This window comes from Corvus moneduloides, chromosome 7 (genome assembly GCF_009650955.1).
Source record: "Corvus moneduloides isolate bCorMon1 chromosome 7, bCorMon1.pri, whole genome shotgun sequence".
Taxonomy (NCBI): domain Eukaryota; kingdom Metazoa; phylum Chordata; class Aves; order Passeriformes; family Corvidae; genus Corvus; species Corvus moneduloides.
In genome coordinates this window covers 30,132,403-30,154,946 of record NC_045482.1, presented here as the reverse complement: position 1 = coordinate 30,154,946, position 22,544 = coordinate 30,132,403, and the positions used below count along the sequence as shown (strand labels likewise).

Genomic DNA, 22,544 nt, shown 5'->3' with positions numbered 1-22,544 from the left:
GTGGTTGAAAACCAAAACACCAGTCAATTCCCCAGTATTGCAGATGGGGCTTTCTCCATTTTATACAAATAAATCTATAATGAATGGTCTTTCTGTTAAGATGGGCTATCTTGGTGCACAGGCAGAGCAGAGTCACAGCTGGCTGTGCTTGATTTTATTGGCTGTATGGTATTGTTTGACACTTCATTAGAAATTGGTAAAGTGGGTGAATCATCAAGTAAGTTCATTAGAATGAAAGCTTTCTTTTCTTTCTGCTAATATATTTATTTTTTTGCATAATAATAATAATAATAATAATAGTCACCACCATCATCTTTTCCAGTATTTCTCCAGGACCGATCGAGTGCTGAAACACAAACGTATGTGCCATGAGAACCGCGAGAAGAAACCCAACAGAAGTGCCACCAAAGTTGGCTTTTTGCCATCGGAGGAAGATTCTGGTTTCTCTACGCCTCTGAAAGACAGCTCCTTGCCAAAGAAGAAAAGGCAGAAAACAGAGAAAACAAAATCTGGGGATAAGGAAGGTACAGATAAATCAGAACACAAGAAGGACAAAAATGACTATTTGCCTTTGTACTCTTCCAGTACTAAAGTAAAAGATGAATATATGGTAGCAGAATATGCTGTTGAGATGCCACATTCTTCGGTCGGTGGATCGCACTTAGAGGAAGCAAATTCTGGAGAAATACACCCACCGAAGCTCGTTCTCAAAAAGGTCAACAAGAGGAGTCTAAAGCAGCCACTTGAGCAAAGTCAAACCATTTCACCTTTATCTACGTATGAAGACAGCAAGGTTTCAAAGTATGCCTTTGATCTTGTGGATAAGCAAAGTTTACTGGACTCTGAGGGTAATGCTGACATTGATCAAGTTGACACATTACAGGAAGGGCCCAGTAAACCTGTACACAGCAGCACTAATTATGATGATGCAATGCAGTTTTTAAAGAAAAAGAGGTATCTACAAGCAGCTAGTAACAACAGTCGAGAATATGCCTTGAATGTAAGTACCATAGCATCTCAGCCTTCAGTAACACAGGCAGCTGTGGCCAGTGTCATTGATGAAACTGCTACAGCCTCAATACTAGACACACAGGCACTGAATGTTGAAATTAAAGGTAACCATGACAAAAATGTCATTCCAGATGAGGTACTGCAAACTCTGTTAGATCATTATTCACACAAGGCTAATGGACAGCATGAGATCTCTTTCAGTGTGGCTGACACGGAAGTGACCTCCAGTATATCCATCAACTCCTCTGAAGTATCTGAGGTGACCCAATCTGAGACGGTTGGAACAAGCTCTCAAGCTTCCTCATCAGATAAAGCTAGTATGTTACAAGAATATTCAAAGTTTTTACAACAAGCTTTGGACAGAACTAGCCAAAATGATGCCTATTTGAACAACCCGAGCCTTAATTTTGTGACTGATAACCAGACTCTTACAACCCAGCCAGCATTTCCTTCCATGGAGAAGGTCTATACATCTATACCCGTCAATAGCTTTCGGTCGGGAATGAACTCTCCATTAAGAACAACTCCAGACAAGTCTCACTTTGGACTAATGGTTGGTGATTCTCAGCACCCTTTTCCCTTTTCAGGTGATGAGGCAAATCATTCTTCTTCCTCCTCTACACAGGACTTCTTGGATCAAGTAACTTCTCAGAAGAAAGCAGAGGCACAGTCTGTTCATCAAGCATATCAAATTAGCTCCTTTGAGCAGCCCTTTAGAGCTCAGTACCATGGGGCAAGAGCTGGAATATCATCTCAGTTTAGCACTGCCAATGGACAGGTGAACCTTCGGGGACCAGGGACAAGTGCTGATTTCCCAGAATTTCCCTTGGTGAATGTAAATGATAGCAGAGCTGGGATGACTTCTTCACCTGATGCCACAACGGGCCAGACTTTTGGCTAAGAAATCTTTGTAAATAATACCGGCACTTTAGAACACATTTGTCAAAAGGGGGTTGCTCTGTATAAGATGGAGTTCTGTACAGCTTTTAAGAGCGCTATGTTAAAACAAAAGTAAGCTGATATTAGCAAGACCAGTAACTGCTTCTTTTTTTCTTTTTTCTTTTTTTTTTTTAATTTTTTGGTTAGCCATCAGTCATTGAACTGCCTGATGTTGGTGCCCCTATCAAAGGCAGTTTATTATTCACTTGTTTGAATCCAGAAAATATTTTACCTTCTATGAAATTTTAAAATAAACAAAATCCCCAGGTAAGACTTTCCCCCATGATTGTTTCCTTGCTGGTTTCCTTGTATGCTTTGGGAGGACAGTTTATTGTCTGATACTATTCACATTGTCATTTCTAAGCTTGTCAGCATAGTCATTGCTCTTCAGCAGGGAATCAACGTGTACTAAACACACAGAACAAACAAGTAAGTTTCAGAAGTCAAACACGACTTTAAAAGAAAGCATTTTCTAGAAAAATCTTCAGTCTCTCAAAAATGATTTTAGACCATGTGCCCTTTATTTCTGCTTTGCATTACCTTGAGTTGTGTTTGGAGGGAAAGAAAGTGAATTCTGATAGACTAACTCTACTATTTAAAAGTCTAATTAATTTAAAATACTTCAAACACTTTTTTAAGCAAAATGCCTAACTGCTAAAGCCTTTACTTCATTCCTGAAGTAATGTGTATTTCTTTGTACAGCTGAATCTAGATGTAACTTTTTAATGACTTTTTCATATGCAGAAACCAAGATTTTGAAGTTTTAGTTAAAATACTGTGTAGACAACATTCCCAGTTGCAAAATGCTTACACAAACTGTGTATTCCAAGATTTAAAAGCTTAATTGTACTTTACCCTACATCCTCATAACGATTAACATAGAGCACTTAGCCAACTTTATAGTTTTTGATTTATCAAAAAATGAAACCATTTTTAGATTTTTAGGTTTGATACAGTTGCATCATTTTCATGTCATACAGCAGTTCCAGTAATTCTTTTCAATATACTTGAGATTGGAATTGTCAAAATTCTAGACAGAGAATAAAACAGTTTTTACGGAAGCTAAAAATACCCAATTATTAAATTTATTGAAGTATCCCTGAAAGCTGAAGAAGTGGGCATTCAAATTCCCTATTTTTTAGTATTTGCTTAGTGAAAGTCACTACAATTTTACCAACCCAAACTGGTGAATGATACTAGTGAATGGGATTTCTTTTTGCAGCCTAGGAGAGTGATCAGAAGTTTTCTTTGCATTTCACAGTATAAATAAACTGCAAAGTTTATCCCTGTACCACAAATATGTTTTTTTGAATAGTACTTTGTCTTGAAGTATACAGTATGGTACGATAAGTAGTTCTGTGTGCATTTTTAAGGTGGTAAGATTTGAGTAGCCTAACTATTGTGTAGTTTAAGTTAACAAGTTTCAGATTTTTGAACTGTATGTTCATTCTATTGCACCTTCCCTAAAGGGACACTGTCTGGTAGTTCAAGGCAGTTTAGGCCTCATGTAGGCTGATTAACCAGGGAAAAACACACACACACACACACACACACACATAGAGGTAGGTGTGTATATAGTGGTTGTTTAAATAGGATTGCATCCATGCTTTTACAGCACTGTTGCCAGCTGGTATCTCTCAGACAAAGCCATCAGGTAGGAGAAAAGGCTGCTTTTCAAGGGGCTAAAATATATCCTGTCTTTTAAGAAAGGACTCGAGCAGGACCTAGAACAGTTCCCACCTCTTACCAAAGCGGTAGCAATATTTTCCTGAATTTTCATTACCAGGAAACTGATCCCACTTTGTCTTTTCCCTTACGGTAGCACTACTACAGCACTAACTTCACTTGGTACAGTTGAGGGAGAAAGGGCATTTATTATCCCTAGCCTGCTTCTTCTATTGGCAAGAATACAGTTTATATAAACTAATTTCTTAATACTTTTGTATAAGAAAGTAGGCTCTTTTGATTTTTTGACCCTGTGTGTAATACAGTAAGGCATTTCAGCATGCTATGACTTACGAGTAATTTTGTCTGAATATTTGGCCATGACTTAAAAAGAGTGGGCATCAAGGGAGAAAAGTAAATTCCTTATGGATTATTAATGATACATGTAAAGAAATTTCTTTGAAAGAATATTTTTAAACTGATTCACGGTCTCTCTGTTTTTCTTCCTTTATGGTCAGTTTGGTTTTTTGACTTTCCATTTTGTGTTGCACAGAAATAACATAAACGGTCCCTTATATCCCAGGAAACCACCTCTTGGAAGGCATACTTTGTTTTCAGTGTTTCATTTCCATGACATCCTAGCTTGTGGTGCCTGAATAATACTATGTTGGCACTTTTGTTCCTATGCCCTGAAGTTGCAAGGAGATGGCGGTTAATTGTACTATTTGTTAAATATAGCAAGGAACAAAAGGAAAAAAAAAAAGCCTGGGTTATTACTGTGTTACTGCACTGCTGTGGCCCCATAGGGAGGTAAGAGGAATGAAGCCTCCTTCTCCCTAAGGGGACTGACTCAGCTTTATTTAAAAAAAGTTACTGCATTGACACTCTGGTGTGAGAATGTGAATGAGGACTCAGAGGGAGTGACTCTCCCATGCCATCGTCACGCTTGGGAATCACTCCGAGGGTGTGTGAGGGAGCAGGCTGCTGTACAGAGTGAAGGAACTTGCTCTTCCCCACAGCCAAATGGGGATTGCCAGAGGAACTGCTATTCCTTACATCACAGCTCATTCCCTAGCCTGCTGCTGAGCCATTCCAGCTGCACTCTGTGCCTTAGGACAGGCTGTGAAGTCCCGTCTAAGCCACAGGGACTGTCTTGTAGGGTTCTTCCACGTGGACAATTAAAGCAGTGGTGTGAGTAGTTGATCTGCTGATGCTTGAAGCTTTCTGCACTGGAGGAGTTAGCCAAATATACTGCTGTGATTTCCTGACTACATCCCCTTTTATTCTGGAATAAGTGTTTATGTAGTTCTGGGAGGTTTAGCTCTGTAAAAAGCTCTTGCTTGTTTAATAATGGCATTATTTAATAACCTTTTTCACTGCTCACGTTTTGCTACTTTTAATCTGCTGCAGATGCACACTCTTCATGTTGATCTGGTCATTTTTGTTAGTTTTCTGTGTATGTCTGGAAAAAAGCAGCTTTGGTTGTCTGTTCTGTTCTTGTGCTGTCAGCATAAGGCTGGGGTGAGCTGGAGATTCCCCTGAGCTAACAGCAGGCATTCTTACCGAAAGGTCATGCAAGCACCGGATGTGTGTGTGTGTGTAAGGTGGAATTTTTGGGGATATCTACTAGTGATAGAGCAATGATAATTTTGAAAAAGAGGAAATTGATGACATTTATTACCAAGCTCTCTCTCTCTCTCTCTCTCTATATATATATATATACACAATACATATATATATATATACATGCACTTATTAATAGGCCATATTTTGGTCCTAAATTACTTGACAGTGTCCCTTTTAGCATGAATCTTTTGATATGTTTTACCATTAATATTACAGACAATGAAGGAATCAGCTTGTAATGGTATACTAATAGGCATTTACATTTTCTTCATTTGATTTGAGAATGAATTAATCATAAATGACAAGTTTTGGGGAGAAGGATTAACCATGTGTATTACTGTATGTTGGTTTACGAATAACAACATAAACAATTTAAATTGGATGATAAAAGAACCATGTTTATGATCTTGTGTCTCCTAGTGTTGTCTTTAGGAAAATTGTGTTTCAAGAAGAAAATAGGACAAGAAAGTATTCATGTGAAATAACACTTGTATTATTTTTATATTGTACTTGTCAGGTTTTTTTGGATGATGGGAGCTTTTCATTGTTAATTGAGAAGTACAGTAAAATCTTGCTAATTCGCTGACCTCTAAACAGAGCATCTGACAGGTTTCTACATCCCTCATGGTCCCTTCCCACCTCTCTGCAATGGTCTAAAAGTACTGTAGCAAGGTCTCACACAATAATACTGTACTACTTCACCCAAGTATACTACAGCATCTATATTAGTATACTGGGAGGTAGAAGGAGTATTGCAAACTAAATTGCAGTTGTCAAAATAAATGAACAAAGTACATTTTGTGATGTGACATCCTTGCTTTTGTTGCCTGCTTCTTCACTATTTTCAAAATTGTAATTTGTAAAGGGTTTTTAAGGCATTGCTGCGAATTATTTGGGTTCTACTGTAACTTTTGGAATTTATTCCGAAGTATTCATGTTCTCCTATGAAACTTTCCACCTGAACAGATACGTTATATTCCATGCTTGATCAGAATATTTTTGTAGTATTCGTATCATATGTAGTAGCTATTTGAAATGAACCAGAATATTTGGATGAATTCACTCTGAATTTTGCAGCATTGGATTACATTATGTATGTATATTTGCTAACTAAATTTTCTTGGCTTTGAGAGCTTTGATTTTCATTCTTCTTTCTTTGCTTGTTTTAATACCATTACGAATCGCAGGGAAAATCCTCATAGTCCTGGGAATCCGTTTGGAAATGTTGACAGGCAGAAATACGTTTATGCAGTCGGTACCAGTACACATGTGAACTTTCAAATTACATGGTTGGTACTGAAGCAAATGAATAATGTTACAGTTTCCTAGAGTTAACTGTTTTACTAAAATGAAGCCTTGTAACTTTGAAAGTTCATTGAACTTATGGTAATGCATGTTTATGTTAGGCATGTAATGCATTTAGCTGAAACTCACTTTGCAAAGGACAAGCACTAAGAAAGTATTACTGCTAATGAAAAGACATGTCTTTAATTTGAAATTTAAACTTCTGTTCAATTTGCATTGTGTCAGGGAAATAAATTTATAGTCGCTTTTGCTCTACTCAACATACAAAACCTTCTGTTTCCTTTTTAAAATTACATCTTTTGGTAGGAAACACAAACTGAGGCAAGCAGACATTTCTAAGAGTTGTTTCTTGCTTTCCTTAATCCAATGGATGGAAAGGTAATATTGTGTAAACAACATTATTTTATTTTTTTATGCAATATCATGCTGTAAATATGATTTATCAAATAAGGATGTACCTATGATTGAATCTTTGATTCTGCACAGCTAGAGTTTATATATAAATATAAATGTGTCTTGACAATCAAGGACTTACGTCAGTCTTCCTTTATGACGTTTCTTATTGTTATGCATTCCATTTGTTTGACTTGAGTATTTGTATTGTCTGTAAAGTATGTAATGTTTTTATAGCTTGTTTAAAAACAAACAGAAAAGCCTGTAAATATGAACTGATCACAGTACTGCTCTGTTAGAAGGCATATGATGATGTACTGTTTGTAAGCAATAATACATGACAGTGCTAACTTGACAAGTAGCATAAGGATAAGTTCCAAAAATACCTTTGGGAGTTAATAGCCTTGTTTGAGTTAATGAATATTCTTAATCATTTTTTTAATAAATAAATTCAGATGTCCTCCTGCTGGAATATATAACATTGTTTACAGAGCACAATTTCAGTCACAGAGAGGACAGTCTTTAGATCTATGGCTTCATCCACTTTGAGTGAGAAATGAATGGCTTGGCTGCACTTCTGCAAGAGGAGGAAGACTGCTAAGGTTGAATAGCTGTGTCTCTAAAGTATCAGAGATACTATTCTGCTTCTGTGCTGATTCCTGCCAGTTCCTCTACATAAATTTGGAGTCTTTAAGTCCGGATATTGAACTGATGAGACTTGGGCCACCCATAGAAAGGAGTAGTTCTCTTCTTATTTCATATGCAGATAAACAGTGAACTTTTGAGTCACCTCTTCCTTTGTGTTGCATATTTTTCAAATTATGAGCTATGAGATGATGAGATGGGTTTATTCTGATAAACTAGATGTCAAACTTATAGTTTGAATTGAATAGGTATTAGACTGTACAGAGCAGCATATCTATTTGAACAGTCATCACTGCTTTAGAACCTCTCCCCCAATTTATAAATGTATATGACCTACATTTTATAGAAAAAGAAATGTTTTTAAATGCTAGTCATTTATATAATATGTGCTTTGAAGGATTTGCTAGTCCACTTCTGTCACTTTTAGTACACTGGTATCTTTTATATGTAATGTATGCTTTTTATTATTATAATTATTATTATAATTATTATTATTGTAGACATTTCAGTAGGAGGAATTTTGCAACAGTATGAGGGGTTGAAATTTTCATTGTCAGAAATGAATTATACTGGACTTTGTCTGTGTAGTCTTGTCTTTCTTTAATACTGTCTGGAAGGGAACTTGGTATTCAATAAAGCAAGTGACTTCCTTTTATTTTGAAGGCATACTATGTAGTGCTGAATTGGATCAGAAAATGTAATGGATTTGAAGGCAGAGAAATTAGTACAAAATCTAGTGTACAGAAGAAATTGTGTTATGAAAAACCTGATGATATATAGTGAAACACTGTTACAGTGAATTTCTCATATAGTGCTATTCTCCTGAAGTCAGTATGCCTTCTTTGTATTTCAGTTAATAAAAAAAAAAGAGAATTTGTATAGATAATTTAGGATAATAGGTTTATTTCAATCATTATACAGTATTTCTTTATCCTACAACATCTATTCCGTCCCTTTATTATCAGACAAAAGGCCGTAACCTGAATTCCATCAGTTGAAGTTTGTATATAAAGGTGAGAGATGGTTTTATGGGAACCTGGAAAGTATGAATTTGCATATTCCTTATGTTTCTGACAGAAATCAGTATGTGAGTCTTTCATTATTCCTGTGAAATGAGGAATTTCCTGATACCAAGGAGAGAGTGAGTGTGTGTGTGTGTGTGTGTGTGTGTGGGTCCGTGGAAGATGTTTGGGTCTCAAGGCCAAAATGATAAAAGTATAAAAGGATTTAATGTAGCTCAACACATGACTTACATTTAATATGTAAAAGAAACATTTAAATTTCATAATTCAAAAAAAGACAAAAATAGTTTTGCAGGGAACAAAACTATTTGGATAGCAGGCTTGACCAAATGAAATTTTTTTGGTTAAACTTGATATATTTTAAATGATTCTATTTCTGCCTTTATTTCTGCCCTAAAAGCAACTTAAAATATTTTGGGAGTTACTCTTCCTGTTCATTTGACTGTGAGTGTAATTTATATCATGGTTTACAAAATGTGGCATGAAGGATTGGATTGTTTTATCTGTATAATACAATGAAAGTTTGCTCTTTTTTTACATAATCATGGTGAATGGTATTGTATTCTTAGGACTGATTTATTCATTAAGTGACTTAATGAGTTTCATCACTTTTGACGTTATTGTTTTCTTATGGTTAACTTAGTCTTTTTGGGTTTATAATACCCTTCTATGTATTGTGATACTAAGGGAAGTTATGTTTTTGCTTTATTTTTAATTAAACTAATAGTTTGATAATTTATATTTGCAAATGATGCATTTTAAATGTGGTCACTTGCTGTTTGAAAAATAAAAATATAGAATACTGTTTTATGAATAGACTTAGCAGTATTTTTCATGTTAGATAATTTCAAACAAAATCTGCTTTCTTAATGAGACAGATGAAGGCATGTAAAGATACATATTGTGCAAGAACTGAAGTGGATACTTTTCAACAATTAAATGAAATATTTCAATATTTTATTTGAAACACACACAACTCATTTGGGTTTTCTTCTCCTTTGGATCTCCTTGCTTGCTTTGATTATAGAAAACAGAAAATCTGACCTTAACTTTAATCTGGTTGTCTGAGAAGATTGCACTGGAATCACTTTAATAGAAACACCTAGTGTTAGACCAGCTTTCCTTTTGTGATTTTTGTTTGTGCTGGAGTGAATTTGTTCAGTGCCAGCAGCTCCTCACATAAATGAGAATCAGAACTTTGTTTTAATCTCAGTTGTAAGGAAGGTGAACATGATTACTCAAGATTTCAAGTGTGTTGGATAACAGTATGCCATGTGTGCACTGCATCGTTTTGTAGCGTGTAGTATATGGAGTATTTGTTACATAGATTTTTCTATTGTTAAAGTAAATATTTAAAAAAAAAATACTGAGGATCGTAGCATTTATGCACCTACAAAACCAGAAATATGCCCTGTAGCATTAATTACTGATAATTCAGTTTTCTTGCCTTTTATTTGTTCATGTGTATAAGGCATAATGTTTCCCTGAATCTTTTGGTAGGGTCCCTCCTGGTAAATACTTGACTTTTGTGAAATGCTTGGCTCTGGTGATTTTACTTCATGTAAGAACAAGTTTTATGTAAGAAGGTGTTAAAAGTGGCACAATACCTTTTAAAGAGAAAAAAACTTAGTGAAGCAGGATGTGAAGACTGGAGCTGTGATCAGATGAGCGTGGCAGGAAGAGCTGGTGGGTCTGGGATGTCACCAACCCCTCACCCGGTGGGTGCAGCAGGGCCACTACCTGGGCATCCACCAGCCACCTCGGGGAACCTCCTCGGGGCAGTGGTGGCTGCGTGAGAGGAGCTTCTCATCTGGCCTTAGCCTGCACCCTGCTGAGGAGGTTGGCTCAGCTGGCTGGATTTGGCCGTAGCAGAGGAGGGCACTCGTGTTTGCTCTCGTCTTAGCCAGGGACAGCAGCCCTGGCAGGGGTGGCCACGCACAGCCCAGGGTGGTCACTGACTGCACAGACTGAAACTGGCTGTAGGAAATGCCCCTGCTCAGTCCCTCTGAGCCGTGGGAGGCTCTGCTGCCTCCGAGTGCCTTTGTGTGCCCCTGGAGCAGAGTGTGAACACAGCTCTTGGTTTCAATCTTGCTCCAGTGTGCAAGTTATGGTGTTGCCTTTTTAAAATACCTTATAAACTTCATGTGGTGTGTTAACATCCAGCCAGCATAGTAACTGCTTTTAATGGTTTCATGTTTAACAGGTTTAAGTTGTGGGTGCACTCTGACTGTGCAATGTGTGATGACGTAGTGTGCGTGTACTCAGCCACCCTGCTTGTCCTTAATGTTCGCTTACATTAGTTATACTGATTTTCATTTGTTTTAATTATGTGGTGGAAATAAGAAATCAAAGCTGATCACGTCTGCTTATTGACTTACATGATCAATACTGTCAAAGAGTAAAGTGATACTGAAAAGACTTTTTCAACATTTTGATATTGAAAAGAATTATCAGAACCTACATTTTGTGCTGAGTGAGGAAAATAGTCCATTTAAATTAGCTTGCTTTTATTTTCTGCTAGGAGAAGGAAACAGTTTTCTGTTAAAATAATTGGTTATTTGTTTATTTAGAGGCATTAAAAATAACTCTCTGAAATTAATATTTTTCTTGCAGTGCACAGGGTAAACTATTTTGTGGCATCGGGATAGACAGCAGTTTATGATTTGGAGGTGTGTTGGCTTAGGGAGGTAGTCTCAAAAAGTATCCCATTTGTTGGTTATCTTCTGCATGGCACTTGCCAAATCAACAGAAGATAGTCTTCTGTAGAATCTTGTTTGCTTTTTTGTCTGCTTTAGTTGTCAAGACATGGAGTTTCATGAAGAGAGCTGTTCACCGGAACAGGGGGTTAAAAAGGAGCCCATCTGTGCTGTCCTTTCTGAAGCCAACAGCTCTGCCCTGGTTGCTCAGGTGAGTTGCCTCCTTTGCAGCGTCCCTCCCCTTTCACACCAGGGCTGGTCTTCAGGTTCCTGACATCCCTGCTGTACCATCTGCTTCGAATGCGTACATGTACAAGTCACTGGCAGAGATTAAATAGGATGATTTGGTGAGGTTCCATTTTAAAATGTGTGCACGGGTCTTTTGCAGTCTGGCCAGCCTACATCACTTTGCCAGTGTCAGCAGCCATGCACTTCATGCAGAAATCATGGAATCCAGTTCCTACCTATGTTATTTAAACTCACTTTTGGATGTTTGCTGGTCAAAACCAAGTCACTTGTTTTTTCCACTCAGAGTCCATCTCCCTGGGCAGCTCTGCATGTCTTCCACAGGAGATCCAAGGCATGTTGCTACGTGATCGCTGTTTGTGTGATTTCATTGGGCCAGTGGCTGTGTCTTCCAGGCCTCTTGGCTAGAAATGTGGTGCCTAGTCCCAGACCAGCCTTTGTGCTGACATCTTACTAGGTAGATCAGTGCCTTGGCAGTAGCTTGTACGTAGTTGCCTTCATATAGAAGAGGTGATACCTTCTCAGCAGCTATAGAAGTACAAGTAGTACTACTGAACTTGTTCATTTTCACTTTTATTCAGATAAAATCTTTGTTTTCATGGTCAGATGTGATCATTAGTGCCATTTCACAGAGGCAGAAGTAGCAGCTTTTGTTAGATCAAAAGCACTAGCCTGGCCCAAGTGAAACCAAAAGAATCCATTATTTTAGCTGTGTAATTTATAAAAAAATGTTTCTCTGTTGTAATATGAATAACAACTGTTCAAAATGTGTAAGTGTTATACTCTGAAAGCTCTTGAGGAGCAGCATGTCCTTAACTGGTCTTGTCACAAGATAAACTGAGTCATAAGAGACTATAAAGCAACAACTGCGAGTGCTGGGAATGTTCAGGGTAATTGCGAGGTAATCTCAACCATGCATGATGTGCAGGAACAAAACAGAGGATGACATCAGAAGCTGAAAGGATGACTTGTTTGTTTTCTCTCAAATCCTATGTTTTCTTCCATTTCTCTTGCCATTCCTGAAATCATCTTTGTTATAAAGCTAATTATAGACAGAACAGCCTAAGGAAGATACAGCTCAGACAGATAAGGAAGTGCAGGGGTACCAGTGGGACAAAGTGATCTTTTCCTGCAAACCAGGACTCTTAAAGGGGGATTTTCTTTAGGACAACATCTGTTACCTTAGAGGAAGCAAAAAGGATGATTGATCAGTCTTCAAGTCAAACACATAGCTAGAGTGATGGATGTTGCAGGTAGTTGAAAATGAGCTGTAAGGACAGCGTGAGTCCCCACAGAGGGTGTGGAAATGCACTTTGGCAGTATTGGCTGTCACAGAGTTGTTGCCTGAAAATCCATTTTAAGGAATTGTAACAAGAGTGGTGTTTGTAGTAATGCTCAGGTATTATGTTGATAACTGCTATTACACACACAGAACACCAGATAAAAATCCATTTTAAAGGCAAAGTATTTTACAGTTTGCAGCTGTGAGTGAACTTGAAAAAGATCGTCTCTTCATTTGGTCTGAGAACGTACTCTACGTGTCACAGCCCATTTTACTGTCAGTCTAGGGTTTGTAGGTCATTAAGTGGTGTGATTAGCTAAACTGGGTAGTTTATTCACAGACTGTGCTGTGTGTGTACATGGAAATTGCACATTGCTGTGTTGTAAGATGTGTATGTCTGGCAGCTGAAGAAGATGATTTGGTAGGTGAGAATATCCATCCTATTAAGAATCAATCCTTTCCACATTTCACAGGATGGCTCAGACTTACGGATGTTTCAAATTCACATCCTCTCTCGCTGACCAACCTCTACGCTGCTGCTTTCCCTGTTTCTGGAGGCCACGTTTATATCTTTGACACCTCTATTGTTCCCATACCTGTTCCATCCCAAATAACCTTTTGTCACCCTCTTCACTCTCAAACACATTTCCAGACTCCATTCCCTGGAGCAATTTCCACTGAGTGACACCACATGGACCATCAAAAGTCTTCTCAAATTGCAGTTCAGGATGTCCAATACGCCAGGTTTTGGATGGTTCCATCTGGTAGTCCCCAGGACTGACGTAACTTGAGGGAGAGAATTCCAGCTGGTCTGTGTAATTTGCAGTGTCCTTTTCTAGCCCTGAAAGCACTCAAGAATTGGACTTCGAGAAAACAATTTAAACTCTTATTTTCATTTTTCCCCCCTTTTATTCCCTGTAGAGCTAAGTTACTCAGCATAACGAGGGAGAATAAGGAACGTTCAGCAGCAGCAAGTGGCAGTAGCAGCTGGCCCAAGAAACTTCTTTAGCCCTTGCCTGGTGTGCACGTGTGTGGGGGGGCACAGAAGTGCCTGCAGGCAGGCTACAGGGCTTGGTCCTCAGGGAATTAGTGACTCTTCACCAGTTCTGCAACAAGTCTAAAATATTCAGATTTGTCACTGGCCCTTATGATGGGAGAATCTGGCTGAACCTGTTCCCTGGTATTCATAAAGAGAAGGGAGTGTAGAAGAGCTTCTGAAATATTCCAGGAATGGGATATCCTGGGGAGATATCCATAGAATTGGGATTGTTCAGCCTGGAAGAGGCTTAGGGGTGACCTAATTGCAGCCTTCCAGCACCGGAAGGGAGCTTAAAAGAAACATGGAGAGAGACTATTGACAAGAGCGTGTAGTGACAGGGCAAAGGGGAATGGCTTCAAAGAGAAAGAGAGCAGGTTTAGATTAGATACTGGGAAGAAATTCTATACTGTGAGGGTGGTGAGGCACTGGAACAGGTTGCCCAGAGAAGCTGTGGATGCCCCATCCCTGGAAGCGTTCAAGGTCAGGTTGCACAGGGCTTTGAGCAACCTAGTGAAAGGTGTGTCTGCCCAAAGCCGGGTGGTTGGAATGAGGTGGTCTTTAAGGTCCCTTTGAACCCCAGCCATTCTGTGATTTCTTCAGGCTTCATCCTCCTTTGAGAACTTATCTGTCTTCTCTGAGCTCTTGCTTTCCTTTTCTGTGACTCTCAGAAATTTGGTGTTTCTATGCAAGAGTAAAGGCGTGCTTACACTTTGCCTCTGCAGGAAAATCAAAACAGGTTCACTGGATTACATGGATGTCTTGTATGGATCCTTTTTGAAAATGAAAACGGCTCTAACTCATTTTGGAAGTAAATTAAATACATGTGGGCTCTAAGGAAGGGTGACTGGCTCTAGATTTGATCCTCTTTATATTGAGACTATCAAAAACTCGTGTCTTTAATTCAGATGGAGCTTTGCCTGTGCAGGGTCACAGGATTTCTTGGAAGCCCAGGGCTGGGAAGTCAGACTGGATCGAGTTCTACTGAAACGTCGCTGCAGCCGCTCCTGTGTGGAATCAGAGCCCCCTTTCCCCATGGCCAGCGTTTCCTCGAGCAGCTGAGAATTTGCTTATTTATTCACTTACTTTGTCAGACTCCCGAGAACTGCAGATTTAGTGGCAATCTGCTCCCAACCCCTCATGATCTCGGTTTCCCACGCTCGGCGCTGCGGGGTCTCGGCGCTGCGGGAACCGGCGTGTCCCGGGCACGGGTGGGACCGGCCCGAGCCGGGCAGATGCAGATGCCGCTGCGGGGGCGGGCGCCGTGCCCGGGCAGACGTGGCAGCGCCCGGGGCCGCCCCGGCGGGAGGCGGCGCCGCGGGAGCCGGCGGGAAGGAGGGAGGGAGGGCCCGGGAGCCGGCAGGTGAGTGGGGTCGGCACCGCGGGGACACCCCCGAGCCGGGATGAGGGACCAGCCTGAGCGGCGGGGGCCGCCCGGACACCGCGCAGGTGGCGCCGGGCTCGGCTTGGCTTTGCCCGCTGCTCCCTCCGGCGTTGCGGCGGCTCGGTCGGGGCGGAGGCAGGGAGGGAGGTAAACGCAGGAGAGGAAAGCTAAAAAATGAAAACAATGGTGGTGGAGGGAGAAAGGTACAAAAGAGGGCCCCCCCCCCCCCAAAAGGTAAAAGAAAAAAAGGTAAATAAAAAAGGGCATGGGAAGGAAGTTAAAAAAAAGGGCAAAAGAAAACCAGAAAAAAAAGGAAATAAAGAGGGAAAAAAACCAGGAAAACAAAAAGAAAAAAGGGGGGAAATGGAAAAAATTAGAGAAAAAAATGAATTAACAGAAGAAAAAAACAAGCAGAGGAAAGAGGGAACGGGTAAGTCGGAGCGCTGCCCGGGCAGGGGTGGGCAGCCCGGTGTGGCCGTGGCCGCAGCCCGCGGCACGAAGGTGTTGGCAGCGCCGTGGCCTCTGCCAAACCGAAGCTCTCCGGCCACACCGGGAAATTGAAGCTGCTGGGGAGAGCCCGAGCTCGTTTCCTACGTCTGGTGTTCCGCAGCCTACGTTGCACTACGGAGATGTGTGAGAACAAAACGAGCTGGGTAATTGTCCTGGCTGGTGCAGTAAATGAGTAACTGGGAATAGCCAAGCGCTGCCCTGTGTGGTATTACCTTTGTTGCACTGATGGCTGCTTCATTTCCCTTTAATTCCGCTTTCCTAAAAGTCGCCTAAATTAGGTGTTTTTAAGAACTTGACCCGGAGAGGAGTTGAAGGGATTCATTAAAACTAAAATGCTGTTGGCTGCTGTGTCCCTTGGGGGAGGGAGGCTTTGGAAGCACCTCCTCTGGAGAGGACGGAGGCTTCGGAGGTCGTGGGACCACACGCAGTTGTGCTTGGGAAGGCGTTAACCTTTCCTCTTCAAAATCAGCCAGCTGTTGAGTAGCTCAGAGCAGCGACGCTTAGCTCAGAAGTAGCTTTAATGTGATGATTAATAAAATAGTGCTTTGAAAGGATATGGAGGGCACAGAAATTTAATCTATTGGAATCTGGTTTTGCAATTAAATATAGAAGTGTTGCAGGAAAAGGAGATGAGCATTTGTAATGTTTCTGCGAGGTTTGCTAATGCTCTTCTGCTCTCTCGAGTGCTAAATGGTTTGGAAAGATTAAAACAGACGTTCTTTAATTTATAGACTGGTTAGTGTATTTGGCAGAAACTTTAGGAAAAGTAACATCAATTTACTTTCAAGTTAGAGGCTCACTTATATTAGAGGAAAATTGTGCCTGTTTGGTTTGTTTATCCCACTGGTGTGTATAGCAGAAAAAGCTTCCTCAGGATTGGTGACCTAGATATGAAATAGCGCCCAAAAATACCCCCGTGCTGATAGAGTGCTGCCTGGGACAAGAGGAGGGCTCCTGCCCCAGGGACTTTCCACTTGCAGACCCTAAACTCCAGAAATACTTGCATGTCCTTGGTTTGGGATGCAGCTGTGTGTGCAGCAGCCCCCCTGGCACGTTTTTCAGCTCCATCTTCTGTGCTTTACACCTCCTCCTTTGTTTGCTTTGGCTGCCTTGTAGGGACCAACGGGTCCATGAGTTGTGGTGGGATGTAAATAATTACAGAATTGGGTAATAAGATTTTAGGCAGTTGGGAATGCCACAGAGGAGCTGTAGTGCAGAGGCAATTTCCTGTGATTGTGGAGGAGGAAGATCTTACACCAAGGTGAGCAGTAGCTGAGCAGAAAGGGCTCTGGAGGACAGGGCAGGAGAAGGGTTTTAAAGCAGAGAAAAAGGAAGGAAATGGAGAGATAAGGGGATTTAAATGTCTAGGCGGGTAACATTTCTAACATTCAGGTGTGCTTCAGGTCTAAAATCCATGTGTGCAGCCCTTCTTTCTGCATCTTGCAAGTTCCAGATGGGTGATGTGGGTGCATCAAACCTATCCATGTAATGTTACACACCAGACACACTGAGCGAGTCACTTCAGCCCTGAGCTACTGCAAGAGGTTGGAGCCATCTCCTTCTGGCTCTCTTGGTGGAGTGGTTTAGGAGAGCAGGGGCCACACGGCTGCAGCCTCCCTGTTTTTCTACATCCAGATGGGACTGCTGTTTCAGGCTGGAGTTTGGATAACCCCAGTGAGTGCTTTACTGAGTGAAGTCTCTGTTGAGGAAGGACTGCACTGGGAGAATACTCTTTGGAGAGTATGGCTATTCAATTGTAATCTTGTTTCACGTTGTGTATTTTCTTCCACTTTTTATTACTGTGGCTATTTGAATAAAACCATGAGCTTTGTTTCTTTAGACTTCATCTGCTCCTGCTGCTTTTGCCCCGCTTGAAGTCCCAGTCTCCCTGTAAGAGCAACCATTTGTGATATTATGAAGGGTTATTTGCTTCAAGAAAAGTGGAGGCAGCAGTGGGGCATCAGTGAACTCTTATGGCTTTGGTGCTGCTTAACTGGCCATGTGGGCAGGGCAAAGAAAAACCTCCCGTGCTGGCCATTGTACTCCAGCTGCAGGAGACCTCCTGCAGCTGAAACACCGTGGTGGAGCAGCATCTGCTTTGGTTATTTATTATTGGGTATTTCAAAGTAGAGTAAAAAGGGCAGGACAGTGAAAGGCATTCAGACCCTAGTGCAGAAATCCTGAGTGACACAAAGTAGTTTCTGTATGTCACTGTCCCTGTGCAATGGGCAAAGCACATTTCTGTTGGTTGCTGTGCCTCCATAGTTTGTAGGCTTGAGGAGTCAGAAATTCCTGCCCTGTGCCTGAGATTAATTTGGTCTCTGGTCTCAGGTAAGGTGTCCAGCCATTGGTACAAGCCTTGTGCGATCATGGTTGACCCTTGTAAACATGTGGGCTCAGCTGGCCAGCAAATTACCAGTCCCTTGAGAGCCAATGATCCAGACAAACTGCCCTCTCCACATTTGTGGAGCAAGTCTTGCTCCCCTCTGGCTGCAGCCCTCTTACCTAGGCATGGTGTACTGTACTGAGGAATAGGCAAAAGGTCCCTCTTGACAGCTGGTGTGGGAGACTGTGGGTAACTGAATACACTGGCAGGACCCTAGTCTGCAAAAGGTACAGCTGAAGGACACATGATCAAGGCTGTGAAGTGATGAGTGGTGCTGGGAAGTGAATAATCCATGTGTCCTGTGTCACTGGAGAACAGGAGCATGCAATGACATAACCAGGCACCAGATTTAAAACCAGAAGAGGAAATGCCTTTTGCAGACAACACTGTGGAGCTGTGGAACCAGTGCTACAGGATGCTGGGGATAGATTTGGAAAAGGTTACCAAGGACTGTTAAATGTGTGGCTGATGGTGGAGCCTGTGCTGGGGGCAGGGCTTGGGAGGGTGCTGGGGGAGCATTGCTCTCTTCTTGCTGTGGTGTCACTCTGGTTCAGCATCTGCTACGAGCTGCTGTTGACTGTGTGGGCAATGGCCTCGTGCTTTGGCAGACTGAGAAAGCAGCAGTCATGTCTTTCATCTTTCCTGCTTTCACAGTAAAGCTGGAATAAAACCATGAATCTTCTACCACGGAGGACTCAGCACTGCAGCAATTTGACCGAGCTGACCTTCCACTCAGAGCACCTTTGCCTGTGGTTGTGTTAGAGCTGCGCTTTGGGCAGGTGGAGGTGCCGTGGAGGAGACGATGTTCAGCCAGAATGGTGCCCGAAGTGAGGGATATGTCCAAGAGCTCTTCCATGAGGAAGCACAGCAGGTATGTCAGAGAGCCATCTCCTTTCCCAAATTTCCATCTCCATGGTCTCTGCACTCCTGGTCACCTCTGTGACAAGGGAACAGGACTGAAGTAGCAAAACTGCCCTTCATTTTGCTATGTAAATCTGAGGTGTATGACTTAGAAAGGGAAAGAGGAGACTGATTTCCAGAGGGCAGGAGGCAGCAGTTGCCATAGGAAAATGGCAGTTTCCCTGGAGTTTCAGATCTTGGTTCCAGCAATTCTGGAAACTCACTGTGCCCCAAGTACCAGAGTCCTATGTCTCCTGGAGAAACAAAGGGTCCTGATGAGACATGACTGTGATGGGAAGACCATCTTAACCTACTCTGTTGATCCAAGATGGTCCAGCCTAGTTTGTCATATCCCCTAAGGATCTTCTCCTGTGCACTGAGGACCCACCCTGCTTGGCTTGGCAGGGTGTTTGGTAGGGACAGGAGGAGAAGCACAGGGTATAGCTGCAGGCTCTGTGAAGGACCCTTGAATGGTGTTTTTAGTTTATGCATAGGAGTTAATTCACTGAGGCTGAGTAGTGGTCTGTTGCTGCTTATTCTACAAGAATATAAAGAAGGTATTGCAGGGAGCCCTCTCTTTCAGGGCCCAGGGATCCCAGCAGCCCGACAGCCCTTCATTTTAGCGACAATTTGCAGCAAAGGGGTATCTTAGCAGCTGTTGGTGGCCATCCCACTGCTGGTGGCTGGCTGTGGCACCACTTGTGCAGCCTGCCTGTAAAACACGAGAGGTAAACCCCAGGCTTTGCTTTTCTCTAGGTATCTCAAACGCAGACCGAGCCCTGGTGGAAGATCCAGCTGTTTGTATGGGAGCCGGTGCTTTTTGGAACGTGGGATGGGGTCTTCACCTCCTGCATGATCAACATTTTTGGAGTGGTTCTTTTCCTGAGGACAGGATGGCTTGTGGTGAGTGAGTGCTGACTTGGCTGAATGTTTGAATAGGTGCCCCTCCTTACCTTGTATCTCCATCACCACCCAATCGTTTTGGATTCTGTGCTCTTCGTTATAGATGTTGCTCATGCCCTCTGGTAATTTGTAGCCTTTCAAAAAGTTCCACTAAAATGTGTAGCTGAAGTGGTCTTTGTGAGCGGTTTCCTCTTTTAGCTTTCAGAGAGAGAAAGGCAAACACAACAACCGACCTTGAAAACGAACAGGGACACCCTTGTGTTGTATTGTTGAGGCAAAACAACCACTTTTCAGGTAAAGTTACAGCTACTTGTCCATCTTCCCAACACCACTGAGGAGGCTTCTTCCAAACATACCAGTGTTGGAGTCCCTGATTTTTTGAATGGGAAATCCTCAGTCAGGTGAAATTGTCATTGCCATGAAAGGATCTTCCACTGCTGGGTCCATAGTAGTATCTCACTGAGGGTCAGAGCCTGGAATACTGTCCCCTCCTGATGCAAAACGTGTTTTGCTGCAAAATTTCCCCTTGGAAGAAGGAATGCTTCCCCAGGGATGGACGGGATTTGAGCTTCAGGCAGAGTTCTTGTCACAGGCATGGTGGACACCTTCCAAAAGGAGCAGGAAGATGCTTGCACTCTGCACTGAAAATTGCTTTGCTGGAGGTGTTGAGGGGAGCTGCATTTGTCGCAATGGAGAAGTTGGGGTGATTTTCTAGCTTCCTTTTCCTTCTGATTTTATTTCCTCCACATCTCCTTTGAAAGCAAGTTACTGCTGGAGCAAACACAAATATAAATAAAGCCAGTAAATAAAAGAAAAACGGAACCAGCTGGAAGCTAGCATGAAAGGGAAGGGAGGAGAAGTCAGGGCTGGCAGAGAGATCCCCTGGCAGAGGACAGTCATATGTCAAGCTATTCCCAGAGTCAGGCTTTTGCTATAAATTTCCAGAGCTGGAGCTGGGGCTGGTGAAGCTTTGCGGTTCCAGGGGACCTAATCTTGCTGAAATGTTCAACAGGGATTGCTGCTGCACGAACCCCTTCCAGCACGCATGCATAAATAAGCATCAGTGTTTAATGGTGGCTTTTTCTTCCCACTTTCTCTGCTTGCTATTGTTGCTATGAGTCCTGCATTCCCCCTCGGTCTTAGTGTTAACCCTTTCTTCTGTTGGATTGCCCATTAACTGCTGCCATAGTCTGGTACCACGTTTCTGGAAAAGCCCAAGGCTAAGTGAATGTTTGCATATGTCTGTTGTTTTGTTTTTTTTTTAACTGAAGTATATCATGTTTATTAACCATTTAACCTGGGGTAAGCAGCTGAAGAAAAAGAACAATTGTCCTTTTAAAAAGAAGTATGGGGTTGGAGTGGGCTGTGGTGCTGACCCAACCACAGCTGTGTTTATTGCAAGCCTTGGCTCTGTTCCCCACTGACCAGATAACACCCCTGTCAAAGGCAGCAGGATGCTGAACCAAAATAGGATTTTATGATGATAGCAACATCCTGGATATGTTTTTGTTTTTACACAAAAAAGAGAAAAGGAAAAAAATCTGGGATTTCAACCAACCCCAGAGCAGGGAAGCAGCCTTTTAGTGCTGGTGATAAAAACCCCATCACGGCTAGCATGACCTCAGAGGTGAGCATTGCTGGAGCAAGGTTGGAAAGAGGGGATATGGGCATGGCCTGGAATATGAGTAAAAGGAAGGGAAGCCAGATGTTAACGAAGCACTGGGCACTGGAGGAGATTTCTGATTGCTGTGCACCGGCCTGAGCGATTTGTCAGCAGGGGAAGGTGGGCTGGAGCCCAAGGGAAAACTCCTGACCCTGGAAAATAAATTACAGCCATGTGCAAGAGAGTGGGAAGGTCCTGAGCTCAGAAGAGTTCTTAAATTATTTTGGAGGTACTAAGCACCTTGTCTTTCTGAAACTCCAACCATAAATGGCAAACTGAACCCCCCAAAAAAGGGGTCGTGCTGGCATTTAAAGCTGCCAAAGGGGACCTGCAGCTGTGTTTGTTCAGAGGCTTTTGCTCTTCACCCCATAGCGAGACCGTGGCGGGTGCAGCAGCTCCTCCTGGGGCCCTCCCTCTACCCCAAGCAGGAAGGGTTGTTTTTTTTCCACGGGGCTGAATCCTCTGCAGAAAACTCCCCCGAGTCCTGGCAGGGTGAGAGCCACCTGCCTCTCTGCGTACGCCCCGCAGATAAGGGCTGGCGCACGCTGCTTTATGAGAGTGTTATTTATCTTCCACGCTGTGTTGCCTTTGGGGTTTTGTTCTTTGGGATCTCATTGTTTGGAAGGATCAGAGCTTTCAAAGGTAAATGTTCTGAAAAATTAAAATGCAAGCTTGATGCTGTTAATAAATCAGTTGTTGCAAATCCCAGGGGTTCAATTTTGAAACTACTCTTTGTTATGAAAGTGTTTTGGTTTTTTTTTAAGCATGTCATTCTAAACCGTGCAGACAGGCAGTGATCCCCTGACTGCGGTGGCTGAATCATTGTTTGACCTCATTCCTTTTAAACCAGAGGACAAAATCAGTGATTCATGGAGGAGCCCATTGACAGAGCACAACCTGCTCATGCAAAGATCTGCCCAGCCCCAGGCTCA

General features: G+C 42.1%; 2 protein-coding genes across 6 annotated transcripts in view; both read left to right on the top strand.

Annotated features, from left to right (window-relative positions):
- ZNF148 (zinc finger protein 148) overlaps positions 1-9,420 on the top strand; it is a 41,966-nt gene extending 32,546 nt beyond the window's left edge. For all 4 annotated transcript variants that reach the window (XM_032114258.1, XM_032114257.1, XM_032114254.1 and 1 more), the window contains one exon: positions 323-9,420. In XM_032114258.1, the coding sequence (XP_031970149.1) occupies positions 323-1,912 (1,590 nt within the window). In that variant the 3' untranslated portion in view covers positions 1,913-9,420. The remainder of the gene's footprint in view (positions 1-322) is intronic.
- A 5,756-nt stretch (positions 9,421-15,176) lies between these two features.
- The window catches only part of SLC12A8 (solute carrier family 12 member 8), a 50,464-nt gene continuing 43,096 nt past the window's right edge, over positions 15,177-22,544 (top strand). For both annotated transcript variants that reach the window (XM_032115003.1, XM_032115004.1), the window contains exons 1-3: positions 15,177-15,229; positions 18,801-19,017; positions 19,803-19,949. In XM_032115003.1, the coding sequence (XP_031970894.1) occupies positions 18,949-19,017; positions 19,803-19,949 (216 nt within the window). In that variant the 5' untranslated portion in view covers positions 15,177-15,229; positions 18,801-18,948. The remainder of the gene's footprint in view (positions 15,230-18,800; positions 19,018-19,802; positions 19,950-22,544) is intronic.